The 17,321-nt window shown below is 33.3% G+C and overlaps 1 protein-coding gene and 2 pseudogenes across 1 annotated transcript; all 3 read right to left on the bottom strand.

Annotated features, from left to right (window-relative positions):
- Window positions 1-3,970: 3,970 nt before the first annotated feature.
- Window positions 3,971-9,325, bottom strand: LOC146538641 (uncharacterized; annotated as a pseudogene).
- A 1,335-nt stretch (window positions 9,326-10,660) lies between these two features.
- LOC146538640 (uncharacterized) lies at window positions 10,661-12,490 on the bottom strand. The gene has a single exon (XM_085187213.1). It carries the CDS (start codon window positions 11,397-11,399, stop codon window positions 10,893-10,895), a length of 507 nt encoding a protein of 168 aa, XP_085043339.1. The 5' UTR covers window positions 11,400-12,490; the 3' UTR covers window positions 10,661-10,892.
- Window positions 12,491-13,006: 516 nt separating this feature from the next.
- Window positions 13,007-13,705, bottom strand: LOC146538639 (uncharacterized; annotated as a pseudogene).
- Between the last annotated feature and the right edge of the window lie 3,616 nt (window positions 13,706-17,321).

Below are 17,321 nucleotides of genomic sequence, written 5' to 3'. Positions count from 1 at the left end.
TATCCTGCATGATATTCAATAGACAAAAATTAAAACAATTAAAATAAACTGCTAATGATTACAATATTGCTACAAGACAAACTTACATGTTAGAAACAATAACAAAACAATTACAGATAATGATAAAAATAATAAAATAGATATAATGAATTTAATACAGTGTTGGTCAAATTAAAAAAAATCGCTCTGGTGTCGAAGCAAAGCGCGGCGTTGAGTTCTGTCACTCTACAGTGGGGAACAAAGTGTCTTAACACTAGGTTCCCTCTGCTTACCCTGCTATGTGGATACAGCGTGAAGCTGATTTTCTGAATTTAAATCTAACATTAATATACCATTACTTATTTTTTAATATATCTATTTTCCTTTTTAATGATTTCTGATAATCTGCAAATTGTCTATTTTTAACTGTACAAAATCTTTTTACTGTTATGTGGAAGACACTATTACATATAAAATGAACATTTTCTTTAAAATGTTCCTCACATTAGGCAAGAAAACTAAAATTTACATCTTCCAATTTACAAATTACCAGTTTTTTGAGGTTTAAAGAATATGATAATGTTTCGAATAAATTATTGCACATTGTGGCACAGTTCTCAACACATCTAATAAAATCTTCAGATACATAGTTTAACTTCTTTTTAGCATTATCATATTCTTTGAAATCCATGAAAGTGTACAATAATACATTATCGGTATGTTTAAGTTTTAAAACTGAATCACAAACCTTGCATTTATTGCCAAGGTTCCTTAATAAAAATCCACAGACATATGCACAAGCTTGTAATTCTTGTGCATCAGATACACTTTCTTGAAAGGATGACTCCACAAATGAGAGCATCTCTGAAACAATTGGACTTTCTGATTCTGTGCATGTGCCTGTGGGAGAGGTTGTGGTTAAAAATTCCTTGTAATCTGACATAGAACTACAATCATCTATTTTACAGTTTCCTGACCCCAAATGAGCAAGATTGGATAAAATCGCCGTCTTCAGGCCAGCAACAAATTGCCCTGAAGTTGGATTATAATTTGATCCGCAATTTCCTCTAATAGTGCCAAACAAATTTTCTAAAGAATCTTGCTGAAGACGGCGAGTACATAAAGCTTTTATTTTATGTTTTATTTTTAAATTATTATACAACCTTAGGATACCTTTAATTGTCCATATCCAACCTTCCTTAGATGGGGGCGAGCTATGACATCCTACAAATGTACAATTTTCAAAAAAGTCATACATTTTCTTCAAATGATCCAAATGGGGAGAATTGTCAGTCATGTTGGTACAGTGTGGTTTTCCTTTCTTTCGATCCGCAGAATCACTATTTAAGCAGTCAAATACGAGTAATTTATCCATATTTGATACTAAATTTGCAGTGACTGTTGCCTCTCTAGGTAGCAATCCTGAAAATTACAAGAGCTAATAAAGATCATGTTACCAAAACTAAAATCAACATGTCATTGTTAGATAAATCTTCTTGTTTAAGCAATTAAAAGAAAATTAAAGAAATGGTTCAGTTTTAAGATTAATTCAATTTTAGTCGTAACTATAAGTTTTTTTTAAATTTGTCTCTGTGTTTATTTATTTTAGGTTTTCATGTTTATTTATTTTAGGTTTTCATGTGTAATTACCATGTTTGTGATTTCTTCTTTATGTGAATTTATTTAGATTGTTATTTGTTTTGTGAACCAATAAACAGAAAAAAAAGTTAAAACAATACCTTGAGATGTTTTGGCAAACATCCCTGCGGCAACTGAGTGACTTAGTACTTGAGCAGCAAGGTTCACCCTCATTTTCTGCTTAGCATTTGGACACATATGGTCCTGTTTTAATTTGGGTGCGAATACAAAATTTCCATCACCATTGTCTATTTGGAAGAAATTTTCTATGTGTTCCCATTTGGCTAGACCTATAATGTAATAAATGAGACTTTATGGTAAAAAATTTTTTTTTCAACTTTCATTTAATTATTAGTAACTAGGAACTTGTACTTTTGACAGGACTATGCATATTTGTGCTTTATGCATATTTTTGATAGTAATAAATTTATTAAATTTAATTAAATAAATTATGATAACATAAAATTACCTTGTCCTTCAACATTGTTTGATGTAATATTAGTATTACATTTTATATTGTATTTTAAAAATAAATTTCTGAAGCATTTCAGTAGGTGAGGTGGATCAAATATTGTTATAATTTCTTTTCCCTGAAACATAGAATGAGGAGCTTCTTTTGAAGCTCCCAAAATCTTTAGTGATCTCCTATTAACACCGCCCATATCACAAACTGTGGCTGCTATATGTAAACCATTTTCAAAACATTTTTCTATAATCTGGAAACAAAAATACAAATAATAAATAAAGCAACTAATTTTATATATCAAGTTCTCACTTATAGGCATATTTGATATATGAGAATTAGAACTTACTTCTTTTATTAGAACAGATAATCTATCTGCTGTCACATTGGAGCCTGACAAATAATATGCAATAGGCTGCTTAATTTTTCTTCTTATGCCTCCCAGCATAAACACAAGTGCATGTGTAACTTCATTTGGAGATCTACCATGTTTACCATGGTCTTGGTAACCTTCTATTTTGTCTTCTTTAACATTATATGACAAATGTTTTTTTATTGACATTTCATCAAACATTAACACATATTCATTATTAACTGGGTCTTGTTTTTTAGAATGTTTATTTAAATTAAGAAAATTTTTTTCATTTATGCCCACATTCAAGTGAAATTTTCTCAAAATGTGTTTTAATGTGGACGGTGCTGGAAATATAAAAACATATAAAAGCAATGAGAATATAAAATACAACAAAAATGCTAAAAACAGATTCCTTGTTTAAGCGCCGAAAACAAGTAGTAAGTTCGCCATTTGCAAATGCTAATGATACCATTGCCATATCAAAACGTAATCCTACTACTGTACTTTAAATACCGGTTACATAAACTGTTTCTCATATCGAAAAACATTTTATCACGGTACCTTGCATACATGAAATATTATAAAGAAAGTTATTTATTAAACATTAAGTAACTAAATCGTGAATTAAAATTAAACTCTTAAAAAAAGTACTTTTATAAAAACTACTAATTAGTAGTTTTACTTTAATATAGCAATACCACGGGTCCCAAGTTAGGTGTGTCGCCCAAGCTCCTTAGGAAGTCAACCGGGCCTGGTCATAAGGTGCTGAGAATTCTTTTAGAAGAACGTATTCACGACGGACAGATCAGACGCAATACAGGTTCTCAGAATATTTTCTCCGTCTGCATTGCGTGCCCAAAACCCCCGTGAACACGTTTATACGGCTCAGCACCTTTACCTTTAGCTCTTCAGAAAGCACTACCGCCACACGTATCTACCCGAAGGTGACCCAGTGTATATAAGCCGGTAACCCTATCTGATGTTACGGGACTTATTGCCCTTCCAGCGAGTTTCCTGGAGGAAAGCATACTGGACCCGACGTCTCTTTCGTACATCTGCGAGTTCCCTGCATCGTCCGGTTAGAGAGCCAATATTCCACATTGCAAAGCGGACGTTCCGTCTGGGTACTCGCGTCTTTAACCGTGCCCGTACTTCACAAGGTAGCCCTTGCCCACTTATCGCAGGTGTAGGGCGAGGTGCATGCGCGTTGTTTAGCGGCGACGCCCTAGCCGTACCCAGTTTCTTCCTGTGTCTTTCCTTTTTTTCTTTTCTTTCTTTTTTTACATTGAGCGATTGCCATCTGACCTCCAAAACCCAGTTATGGGAAAAACCGATAGGTCAGGTAAAATAAGAGACAAAGATAGGTAAAAGAAAGGAGCGAGCTAAGGAGAGGAGGAGGGGGGGAGAAAGGACACCACTCTTACGGACTGGATGGGGTTATAACAGTGGCGGCTCGAGGATCCGGGGTCGCGTACCCGTGTGCCCACAAACCAATATCAGACAGATATTAATCTGGACACCCTCTAGATCAAACTATTAATATTCTTAATATATATTAATATTGTTAATACATATTAATATTTTAATTTTCTCACTCTGGTAATGAGACAAAGAGCAGCATTTAGTTAAATTTATATCAGAAAGTAGAGAATGAAAGTATCTTAACACTATATTGCTTCTGCCTATCCTGCTATATGGTTTTCTTACCTTGAAGCATAGAGCTTCTCAACCAACCTTGTCCTTACCTAAGCGTAATTCTACAGATCTATTTGTATTAAAATTTTGTTCTTCGGACTCTGCTCCTAGGGTATCATCATCTGGCCCCATCTGGCTCCAATGAGGCATTGGTGTCTTATTAGGCAATATCTGATTACACATGTTGTGCAACACACAGCAGGCATTAATGATCTTAGCAGTAAAGGGATCGTAATGTAGGACCCTGTGTTTTAGTAAACATCTCCACCTATTCTTTAACAATCCTATAGTTCTCACATCATCGTTCATCGTTCATCCCACAGTACTGTGTGCAGAACAATGAATTTTAGTGTAATGTTCTTCTGGACTTCGTGCAGGGGCATCTATAATGGGTGTCATCAAATACTCCCTCTGAGCGTATTCAGTCTCCTACAAATTGAAATGCAGTATGATAATGAAGCAACATAAAAAATTATTACTTATTTAAATGGATGTTTCTTACCAAGTAAATTAACATTTTCTCTACTATCATTCAAGGTTATTAAATGAGCTTTGCTGAATGTTGGTTCCATATGAAACTGTCATGTGAAGCTCCCCCAAAAGATGAGTGTACTGACAGTATATTTAAATCTGCATCACTTACTTATCTGAATAAAACAATAATAAATATGTTAAATATAAGGTGAAAATGATTCTGTTTTATTATTTAAAATCTCTTACTATATTATCTTAAAATATGAGGGAACTTAAAATTTGACGTACTTACAACTAAAAAAGCGCTCTTCGTTTTCTTTGGGTCTTATAATTGCGACATGTGTCCTGTCAATACAACCCAAAACTCCGGGATAAAAAATTTTTTCATAAAACGTAAAAAAAATGAAATTTAAATAAGGTTAAATGTAATATAGATAAGGCTTTTAATTACAAATAAACATTTATATATATTATACAAAATAATACCTTCTTTTAATAACAAAACGTTTGAGGAAATCTAATCCACTTGTCACGTATTGAAGGATGGTTAAGTGCATTAGTCACTTGTCTTATGGCACGAGAAACGGATTGCTATGACATTACCGTGCCATAAGAATTTCCAACGAGCCTTTGGTAACTGCCCGAGGCATAAAAGGATAATGTTACTAAAACCTGCGAAGATGTCGTTTCGTTTAGTTCGGCACTTTATTAAAAACATAAAAATATGATATAATATGAAATAGGAGATAAATTAATTCTAATTATAACAATAATACACCTTGTATTTGGGAATTATGTCACTCCTTCTCTTAGGGATAGGCATCAATGGTTGCAATTCCGCAAAAATGTCCTCAAATAAACCTTTTGAGTTGCGATAATTTTTGTAAAACTCATCATCACTTAATTTAAATGCTTGGCCCACATATCTCGCCAATCGACATTCACTGTTCGACGCTGTTTAACTGTTAATTTATGTGCTTTTTTCAATGCACCATATATTACACCCAAACGTACCATTTCACTGTTGTTTTCTCCAAAAAATAACAAATCAATCTCTAACAAGTTACTCTTTAGCTATTGACTAAATTCACAGTTCCTGTTCAATTTTAGCTGTCATTATAGCTGTCAAAATCGTGTCAAGAGTACCAAATATTACAAAATTGACAATCCTAACGAATTTCTACAGCGATTTTTAGTTAAGGCAATCATCAAGCAGACGTCGCTAGTGGACTTGACAATTCATTGGTTTCAAGAGTACCAAATGACTGATGAATGAATGAATGATGACAATGATACCAAATGATGAAGAGTAGGGCCCCTGGTATTACAGATATATTCACACTTATATTTCTTTTCCCAATTTAGCAACGACTAAATTATATTTTGCCTCGTCACTAAGTTTTTGCGGCCCTAAAATTGCGTCAGTTTGCACGAACCACAACTTGGTTTATCACACCAAAACTCCGGTATCCTTGACGAGACTGTTATAGATGCTAGCCCGTGTGAGTCATTCTGCTGTTGTCCTTCACCCTGGAAACTTGAGAGCCTTTGCTAGTCATCTTGCCGTCGTCGAGATGGTTCCTTTATTCGATCAGGGTATAATGAGGAGACCGGTGCGAAGCAACTATTTATTATCAGTTACACAATTGTAGATCACAGTTGTAGCTCTGAGTTGTAGCTCTCAGTTGTAGCTCTCACTTGTAGCTCTCACTTATAGCTCTCTTAATAATTATTAATTAATTATTTAATAATAATTAATTAATTATTAATTCGTGCAAAGATTAAGCTGCGTTAGTTTCATACATTAATACCTAAAGGATAAGATGCCTATATGCGTACGGCACATTCATCATGCGCTGAAACGTTGCAGGCTCGTTTTTAAGACCAAAGGGCGTTCTCAAAAATTCATAATGACCGTTAGGTGTACTAAATGCAGTTTTTTCTGTTGAATCCCTATTCATAAGAATTTAATGATATCCTGACGTTAAACCGAGATTTGTAAAATAATTATTTCCTTGTAACTTAGAGAATAACTCTTCTATGTTTGGTAAGGGAAATCTATCAGATTTAGTTTTCTCTTTTAAGCGTCTATAATCGATTACCATTCTCCATTTCTTAATACCTAATTGATCATTTTTTTTTGGTACGATGTGTACAGGGGATGACCACGGGGATTCCGAAGGCCTAATAATTTTCTCGTCTAATAACTTTTTTATTTGTTTATGGACTTCTTCGTGTTGAATTGATAAATCGTTTCACTAGTTGCCAAATATACCTAAAAGTAGTTGTCATGCTATTAGAAACATCTTCAGTAAATAAATCGTTATAAGTCTCGCATAAATCCTTAATATTTAAATAATTATCATTTGTCATGTGGTAAATTAAAATGTCACGTTGTGATAAAATTAATTTTCGTTCTTTTAAATTAATTTTGGCATTTATTTGCTCAATCATATCGGTACCCATAAAAATATCATACTTATCACTAAAGTTATATATATAAAATTTCATATTCCCTTCGCCTATATCAAAATATGTATGCTAAAAAGGTGTCTCAATTAAACTCACTTGTTTAGTTACGCCATGCGAAGTACGTACTATAAATTTATTAAAATATTTTGATGCATTTTTCGTAATAAAAGATCTCTGACTTCCAGCATCTATTAATATTTTTAATCTAGGATTATCTGTCTCAAAATATGGTAAATACGATTTTACATTTATTTATTTATTTATTTATATTTTAGGGAAACACACAGAATACAAAATACACAAACATTACAAATTTAAAAGATGATACATAATCCAATTAAGTTTCCACATACAATTTATAGATACAAACAATAAACACAAGATAAAATATACTACAAAATTACAAGTTACATTAAGGAAAAAAAAATTCAATTTATTAATTCAATACATACACACACACGCATATATATATATATATATATATATATATATATATATATATATATATATATATATATATATCAAATTAAATGAAATAATCCAATTTGCACTATGCAAAATGAAATATACATAATTTATATAAATTAATCACAAGTACAGCAAGATGACATTACATTTATTAGAATTTTTTTTAAAACATTGACATCATTAATTTTGAAAATATCAATATTGGCAAACAATTTATCATAGCTGGTGCAGGCTCTATTGACAAAGATATTTTGTGCATGCTGGCTTCTAGTAACGGGTGTATTAAATAGTAATGGATTACGCACAGATCTTCTCGGGCATCTGAAATTAATGCAGCTCAAAAGAAACGGGGAGTTCATATGATTTTTAATTATCCTAAATAACAAAAGTTGGTCTTTAATTAATCTTCTATTGGCGAGTGATAATATCTTAAAACCATCGTTAGCCTCATTTAAGGTTTGTTTTTTAAAAAGTACAAATTTAATGAATTTATTTTGAACAGTCTCTAACCGGTTAATATATGTTTTATAGTGTGGGTTCCAAACAGTAGAACCGTATTCAAGAATAGGTCTAACAAAAGAATTGAACAAAAGTATCAGAGTGCTTGTTTTTTTGAAATCTTTGGAAATTCTAAAGATAAAGCCAAGCATGCGATATGCTTTAGCTATCGTTCTGTTGATATGTAAATTGAAGTTAAGTTTATTATCTAGATGTATACCCAGGTCCCTAACCTCAGACACTCGAATTAGCTGAGTACCGTCAAGACGATAGTCAAATGCAAAAGGATAGCGTTTACGAGTGAACGAGATGACATTACATTTATTAATATTTAAAAATAAAGAATTTTTCTTACAATATAAGCTTAGTATATTAAAATCTTCCTGTAAAAGTAAGCAATCAGATATAGACGAAATCCTTCTACAAATTTTCATATCGTCTGCGTATAGAAGAACAGATGAACATTTAACTATGTGGATGACATCATTTATGTATAAATTAAACAGTAGGGGACCAAGATGAGATCCCTGGGGAACACCTGAGGTAACAGGAACGAAAGACGAGCAATGACCCTTGACCGTAACTGCTTGACTACGATTTTGGAGATACGAACATAGCCACCTCAGCAGATCACCATGTATACCGACTTCCTTTAGTTTGTATATAAGGATCGAATGAGAAATTTTATCAAAGGCTTTGGAGAAGTCGGTATACACGACATCCACCTGTGAACTTTCATCCATGGATGAAGACACTCGATGCACCAGTTCACAGAGATTAGACTCCGTTGACTTATGGGTAACAAACCCATGCTGCTGTTCTATTACAACAGTACGTAATAAAGGAAAAATGGAATCATATATAATCTTTTCGAACATTTTTGCTATGACACACAGCTTAGAGATTGGTCTGTAATTTTGTATATTATGTCTATCACCGGACTTGAACACTGGTACAACATAGGAGCGCTTCCAAATAGATGGCATCACACCAGTAAAAAACGATTTGTTAAATAGTAAGTAAATAGGATATGCTAAAGTTTTAGAACAAGATTTTAAGAATAAGGGAGGCAGACTATCAGGGCCACAGCCTTTATTAACATCGAGGTCTTTTAAGTACTTCTCAACTTTATTTTGTGTTATTATTACAGAATTAGGACCTGTTGAGACAAAGTCATCAGCCACGCCGCAAGAAGAAGAAGGTTGATAGACTGAATTGAAATATTTGCTAAAAAGGTGACAAATATCTTCACCTCCAGCAGCAACAACATCATTATAGAACATGGTATCAGGGAAACAATTAGATGTTATCTTTGATTTAACAAATTTCCAAAAATATTTACTGTTTCTTTTAATTTGAAATTCAGCTTTATAAATGTAATTCTCATAACAAACGATTTGAATATTCTTTTGTCTATTGCGTAATAAGCTGAAAGAATCATAATCCACGAGTGTATTGTATATTTTCCATTTTTTATGATATCTAAGTTTTTCTGCAATAGTTTTCTTTAAGGAATTAGAATACCAAAACGGATAGCGATATCCACAGACGGTTTTATTGGGTATCATATTACAGATAATTTCATTTATGGTTCCATAAAATAGGTCTACTGCATTTGTAATGTCAGTCTCATCAAGCAAATCCAACCAATCCAACTCAGCTAAAACTTTATTAATTTCGATATAGTCTGCAATATGAAACATACGCACAGTACGAGAGGGAATAGAAATTTTACGAGATGTGTAATCGATCTTAGGTGAAATGCTTAAAGTAGGATGGTGTGTGTCTTCGGGTACCAAAGGATCGTTACACCTGGTTACCGAACATTCACAATTTCCAATCACTAGATCAAAGTATCTATTATTAATATTGCATATAGTGTTATATTGTTCAAAATTATTAAAGTTAAGAAAATGGTAAATGGAGTCCACGAAAATGTCATTAGTAGCAAAATTTTGGAGATTCATTCTATTGTCAAAATACTTCCAATTAGCATTTGAGATGTTAAAATCTCCAACTATTAAAAAATGGTCGTTAGGGTAGTACACGATATCCGAAGATACCAACTCATAAAATTCACACAGTGATTCATAATGGTATTTTCCATGAGGAAAATAACAACAATAAAGATGCAATAACCTCGACGAAGGGGATAAATGAAGCGAAACGGAGACTCTCACTACTTCAGCTACCGAATTTGATAATTTGACTGTTGACGATGAGTTAACATGTAGATGTGACCGAACTGCAATTAAGACACCTCCACCAAGTGTGTCTCCACGTGAAGCATAATCACGATCATTTCTATAAATGGCATAGCGGGCATCGAAAAATTCGTAGTCCAATATGGAATCATTTAACCACGTTTCACTGAGGCAAACTATGTCATAGTCAATGTTTATAAGATTTCTATAAAATATATTAGTCTTAGATCGAAGTCCTCTGACATTTTGATATAAAATACTAAGATCATTAGCCATGTAGAATGATATAGATTAAATTACACAATAAGCCATCATAAAAGATAAATATTAACCGTCTAACTTCATAACTGAATAAAAAGTTTTTATTTTTTATAAACATTACATTAAAGAACAAGTCGTAATGTACCCATATTACAAACCAGTACCAGATGTGCAATAAAAATGTAATATATGATATAAAATAATGCAAAAAATATCTCGTCTAAGTGAAAGCTGAGCCAATAATAACTATTTTTCTTTAAAAAACATATATGAAACAAAAATTCGAGTAAAAAGCCAAATTCAATAAATAAAAAATCAATACAATTGAAATTCAAGGCATACAACGTTGTATAAAAATAAAATATTAAACAAATTGCGATGGCACTTAAGCAATTTTTTTTAAATCAATTGAATTAATAATATGCAAGACAGGACTAGTATCATTCCGACGCACAATGCTACAATTTTTTAACCACACATATTTATAAAACTTTTCTTTTGCAGTTTTTTTTACCATTTGAAGCAATAGTTTATTAGAGCTCGTCAGATGATCATTGAAGTAAATACTAGTATTATTATTAGACATAAACCCTATATCATGACACTTTAGTTTAAGTTTCCTGATCCGCGAGAGGAACTCATCTTTCTTCCAACGGCAGAGAAATTTTACAATTATAGGTTTATTCTTTTTAACACTTTTATCTTTAGCTGCAACTCTTGTTACGACATCAATGTCCGTATTGATATTGATATTAAAATCAGCTTTGTCAGCAATATTCTGAATAATCGTGTTGAGATTTTCATTCTTTTTTTCAGGAATTCCATATATTTCGACATTAGATCTCCGGGACCACTGTTCTCTGTTATTATTTTCAATTTCAACGGCATCCATTTTAGATTTAAAGGAATTTAAATCCGAGCATTGCGCAGAGAATTCTCTCTTATTTAATTCCTCAAATTTATTATTAACAAAATCCAAGCTCTCTCTCTCTCTTATTTAATTCCTCAAATTTATTATTAACAAAATCCAAGCTATCTTTAATACCAGATACCTCTTCACGAACACATCTTAGGTCGTTAAGTAAGGGAGCAATAGATGATTTAATTTCAGTTCTCAAAATAGAAATTTCCGACGTTATTATAAACCTCACTTGATCCAGGAAGGAAGTATCTTCAGATTGACAGGACGAGTCCATTTCACAGGTTGAGGCTCCTCGACGTAAATTAATATTCTCACTACAATTTGACCTTGACATATGACCTCGGATAGGCGTGTTGTCATTGTTGATTTGCTTGGGCAAGGCGAGTTTGCAATGGGGGCAAATCCAGTTAATTACATCTTGTATTGCTGACTTATTAGTACTTGCTGCATTTAAACAACTATAATGGAACATAAGTCCACATTTGCTGCATGAAATTCCATTTGCCGCACCTCCAGCCAAAGATTTACAGCAAGCGTACTTCATTTTGTTTTTTGATTATAAAAAGCAAAAGAGGAAAACCAAGCCGAGGCCAAGCAACGTTTATTTCGTTCGTTAAAATAGCGAATCACTCAAAGCTGTGTGCGGCACCAGTAACGAGGACCGGTTTTATTGACCGGCAGCGTAACGACTCGTATGCACTCGAAAGTCATTCAATGTCACTGATTATAAACTTGCAACTATTACTGACAAAAGACAAATACACTGATGTGGAGGAATTAATCCGCACATAATTGTCTTAATACAATGTTAGAAGAACTTTATATAAGTAAATGCCTTAAATTCAACTAAGAAAGTCACTATTTGTAACTATTAAACACGGACACAAACAATATGGCGTCTGCTCACTACGGAAGTACAGACGCAACTGATTTAACTCTACGATATTTTGTCACGGTCGGCAACTTCGCGAAAATTTATATTATTATTTGTTTACTGACTTAAGGTTCAATTTGAATGGTCCTTGTGATTGTAAGGACGATGAATAGTAAAAACAAACGTGTGCTCTCTGTGATCATTTATTTGCTACTGTAATAAAACTGGTCAATATTGGATCTTTCTGGCAGTTGCTCTTTATGCTTCCATTTTATATGATTTGTCATACTACTAGTCGAAGCACTGCGCCCTATTCCACCGCGAGAAATAATACAATTACACAAACTGCACTTAACTTTTGTTTTGTCATCTTCCATTTCATTAAAAAAGTCCCAAACAAATGATCTTTTTCATCCATTCATATTGCAAATATAATAAATTAATATTATAAATTAATATATAATTAAATACTTTTGTAATAATAACTTTGACCGTGCGATGATTTGAAGCAAAGTGACAGCATGGTGTGTGCGGGGTGGTGGGCGATAAAGTACGACCACAGAACACATTTACTCATGGGTACGACTCGCTTGTCATCTAGCTCCAGTAGCGACACGTAACATACATGTTAAAACCTGTTTACGCAGCAAAATAATGAAATACTAAACCGAATAATTCGGCTGAATAACCGGTTCGGTCAAGGTCAAACCGAAGCCTTAGTAAAGATGTCAGCATATTGTTCTTTGGTATTTACATATTTAAGATCTATTTCTTTCTCTAAATATTTTTCTTTAATAAAATTATATCTTATATCAATATGCTTGCATCTTTTGTGGTAATCTACATTTTTAATTAAACAAATTGCACTTTGATTGTCAATGTTTAAACAAATAGAGTTCTGGTTAAATGCATTTATATCTATTAATAATCTTTTTAACCATATGGCTTCTTTGGTTGCTGAACATGCAGCCATGAATTCTGCTTCAGTAGTGGATAATGCCACACTGTGTTGACGTTGTGTTGCCCATGTCACAGCAGCACTATTTTTTATGAATATATATCCTGTCAAAGACCTACGTGTGCAAGTATCTTTTGCATAATCTGCATCGCTGTAGCCTTCAAGGCAGCTCTTCGAGGGCGAGTAGCATAGACCATAGTCTTTTGTTCCTTTTAAGTATCTAAATATTTTCTTTACAACATTCCAATGTGTTTGATTATAACTATTCAAATAGCGACTCACCAAACTGACTGCGTACATTATATCAGGCCTGCTTACCACTGCAAGGTGCATTAGTGAACCAACAGCTTCTCTGAACTGTATATTCTTGTCTGGTGTTTCAGTTCCCTTTTCTAGAGTTGTATGTGGGTCAACTGGAATGTTATTACTGTTAGCATTGTTCATATCAAACTTACATAATAATCTCTCAATGTATTTTGTTTGGTGGATAAAAATACATTTTTCAAATCTTTCTAATTGCATTCCTACAAAATTCTTTGGATCACTCTGTGTGATTTTGATTCCAGCATCTTGGTGCTTGTTTTAAACCATAGAGTGAACGATTAAGTTTACATACCTGATTTGGTGAGACATCCAAACCTTCAGGTGCTCTCATATAAATGTCTTCTTTCACATCTCCATATAAAAATGCAGTCTTGATATCAAACTGCATCATTTCATATTCATGTTGAACAGCTTTTGAGAGTAAGATTCTTATTGAATCATATCTTGCTGTTGGTGAGTAAACTTCAGTGTAGTCAATATCTTTTATTTGTCCACATCCTTTGGCACATAGTCTTGATTTAAACACTGACCCATTATCTTTTACTCTGAAAACCCATTTACAGTCAATTAGTCGTACTCCTTTTGGTTTTTCAATTAAACTCCAGGTGTTGTTCTTTTGGTGTGCATTTAGTTCTTTCTTGATTGACTGTTTCCATTTCTCAGCATGCACGTTGTCAGTGGATATTGCTGCAGCATAGGTTTCTGGAACATCATATTGATCAATTATTTCGTCTGCACACATATAAGTATTACCTTGCATTTTAGCAGTCCGCATTTTAGATCTAGTTGTTATATTTCGTTCTGATTCCATTTCCTCAATTGTTTCATCTGGTTCATATATAGATCCATCATCTGATTGGTAGGAGTCTTCAGTGCTTTCAGATGTTGTGTCATTATTAGTCGGGCTTTCATTTTCAATTTTTGATTCCGAGACCGACTCAGATAATGGCACCACTGCATAATCTCTCTTTACTGAACTTTCAATAAAAATTGCATCTCTGCTGATTAAGGTTTTTCTTGTCTTTGGATCAAAGAACCTATAGCCTTTTGTTTGTTCACTATAGCCCACAAAGATCATCTTTATTGCCTTTGGATCCCACTTCCTGTTTTTTTCTTTAGGGATGTGAACCATAGCTTCACAACCAAAGACTTTTATATTACTAATATCTGGCCTTTTACCAGTCCATTTTTCTTCTGGTGTTAAATAATCTAACACCCTTGTTGGACATCTATTAGTGATATGTGCTGCTGTTGTCACTGCTTCAGCCCAGTATTGTTTATTTAGTTTTGCATTAAGCAACATACATCTTGCTCTTTCTAATAGAGTTCTGTTCATTCGCTCTGCCAGACCATTTTGTAGAGGGGTATAGGGGGCGGAAGTTTGATGAGAAATGCCAGACATTTTAAGAAAATGCTTAAAATCATTGCTTAAATATTCATTCCCATTATCAGTACGGAGTGTTTTTATATTAAAACCAAGTTTATTTTCCACTAAGGCTTTAAATTCCTTAAATTTTTCAAACACTTCTGATTTCTTATTTAATATGTATATAAATACCTTTCGAGTGAAGTCATCAATGAATGTAACAAAGTAACGGGCACCTCCAAGAGATGATACCTCCATGGGTCCACAAACATCAGAGTGGATGAGTTCCAGTACATTTTGAGCTCGTGATCCCTCAGTAGGGAAAGGTATTCTTGATTGTTTTCCTTGTAGACAAGAAATACATATTACTTTTTCTTTATTTTCCAACTTCAATCCAGAGCTTTCTGTTAATTTATTCAAGTCTTCAAAATTTAAGTGAGCCATTCTCTGATGCCATAAATACCAGTCATTTTCTTTTGTTACAGATGTGTAGGCAGGCATACTATGAGTATTCAGTTTGTACATATTATTACTCATCTTTGCAGTGGCAACTTGTTCATTATTTCTGTTTGATATTTTACAACCTTTGTGATCAAATTGTACTTGACATCCATTTTTAATAATTTGACTGACAGATAAATGATTGATGGCCAGTCCAACAATTTTATTTTGGAAGATCGGAAAAAGACCGATGATTACCGAGTCGAATGTTATGGGTCGTTGTCTTGTTGGAAGATAAAGTGATCTTCCAATCCGATCTTCAGCAATGATTCTTTCAAATTCTCGTTGATTATATCCATATTGACATCGGCGGTCACAATGCCTTTTATTTGAACCAAATTGCCGACTCCAGACCACGCAAAACACCCTACACTAATAGACTTCCTCCTCCGTGTTTCACTGTCTTATGAATATTTTTTTTCGAGGAGCTGTGCTGTAGGCTTGTACCAAATGTGCGATCGTAGTTTATGTCCAAATAAATCAAATTTATTTTCCTCGGTCCATATTACTATTTTCCAAAAGGAAAACGGTTTGCCAACATATTTTTTTGAGAATTAGAGGCTCTTGATTTTATTTGCTTTACGAATCAGAGGGCGATGCCGTGCGAAACTATTTTTTAAACCCAGTCCTCGCAGTCTGCTGCGATTCCTTCGGTCAGAAACATTGAGGCCGGTATTCTGGAGTATTACACGGCTGGATATTGTGGGTTTTTTTACCACCTCCCTAATTATTATTCGATCGTCTACTGCAGTGGTTTCTCTTATCCTCCCTCTGCCGTTCTTATCATTGATTATATCTATTTTTTCAAACTTCTTGCGTATTTTTCGCACTGCCCCATCACTTATTTCATATCTCCAACCAAGTTCTCATTTTGAAATATTTATTTTTTGGGTTTTATCATTAATTTTCTAATTTAAATTGGTATTTTCGGCATCGCGGATTTTAACGTCTTTATTCGAAGTGAGAGAAGATATAAAAGGATGAAAAATGGAGAAACTTCGCCTTGTTAAACTTTGTTGTGAGAAAATCACTTCGCTGTCACTGTTGATAATATGATAACTTTGAGTGCGTACTTTTTTTTGTCCATCATATAAGAGGCACTTTTTACGCTAAAATCGTTATCTTTCTGGTTTCCTATATTTGCAACACTGTTACAACGGCAGCGTAAAGGCTAATTAAGGTTCTTTCGTCACGACCACCCAAAGTTTCAGTTATCTATGATATTTGAAAAAAATATGCCTTATAAGTGGACATCGATCGGTACGTACTTTTTTTTGTCCGGTACTGTAAGTCAAAAAAGGCTAATGGTTCCTTGGCTGGGGATTCCTTATACTCCAGGTTTTTCGGGCTCCGGAGTTGTAAAAAAAACGTTATCTGGACATTCTCCAACATGGCTGATATTTTTTATTTTGGAGGGAATCATTTAAGGATTACGAAAAATATATAATCTGACAAATTCCACAAGCCGAAGTAATAGAAGTTGATCGATAAAGTTTGATGTACCTAATAATTGCATATATTCCTCTCTTCGTATTTCTATTCCTCTCTCACTCTTTCTTTATTTATTGGTCCCTAACCCATCAATGAACATGATAATTTAAAAAAATACTTGAAAAAAAAAATTCTTGTAGTTTGAGAAATTGCCTCATATTATATAATTCGTATAGTTTATTTCTGCTTCCGTATAAACCAACAGTTGCCCAGTCGCTAAACATTAACTTCGAGTTTTTATATATTTGTTTTACTTTAAAAATGTTATCAAACTCTGTTGACAATAAATGAAAAACTTTGCAATATAACTGATTCGCACTTAATCCGGTTATTTTTAAGTTTTTATTTTTTCTATCACTTTATTATTAAAAACATTAT

This window comes from Heliconius melpomene, chromosome 6 (assembly GCF_056956725.1).
Source record: "Heliconius melpomene rosina isolate 202511_hmr_F chromosome 6, ASM5695672v1, whole genome shotgun sequence".
NCBI classification, from domain to species: Eukaryota; Metazoa; Arthropoda; class Insecta; order Lepidoptera; family Nymphalidae; genus Heliconius; species Heliconius melpomene.
This window is presented reverse-complemented; position numbering and strand designations above follow the sequence as displayed.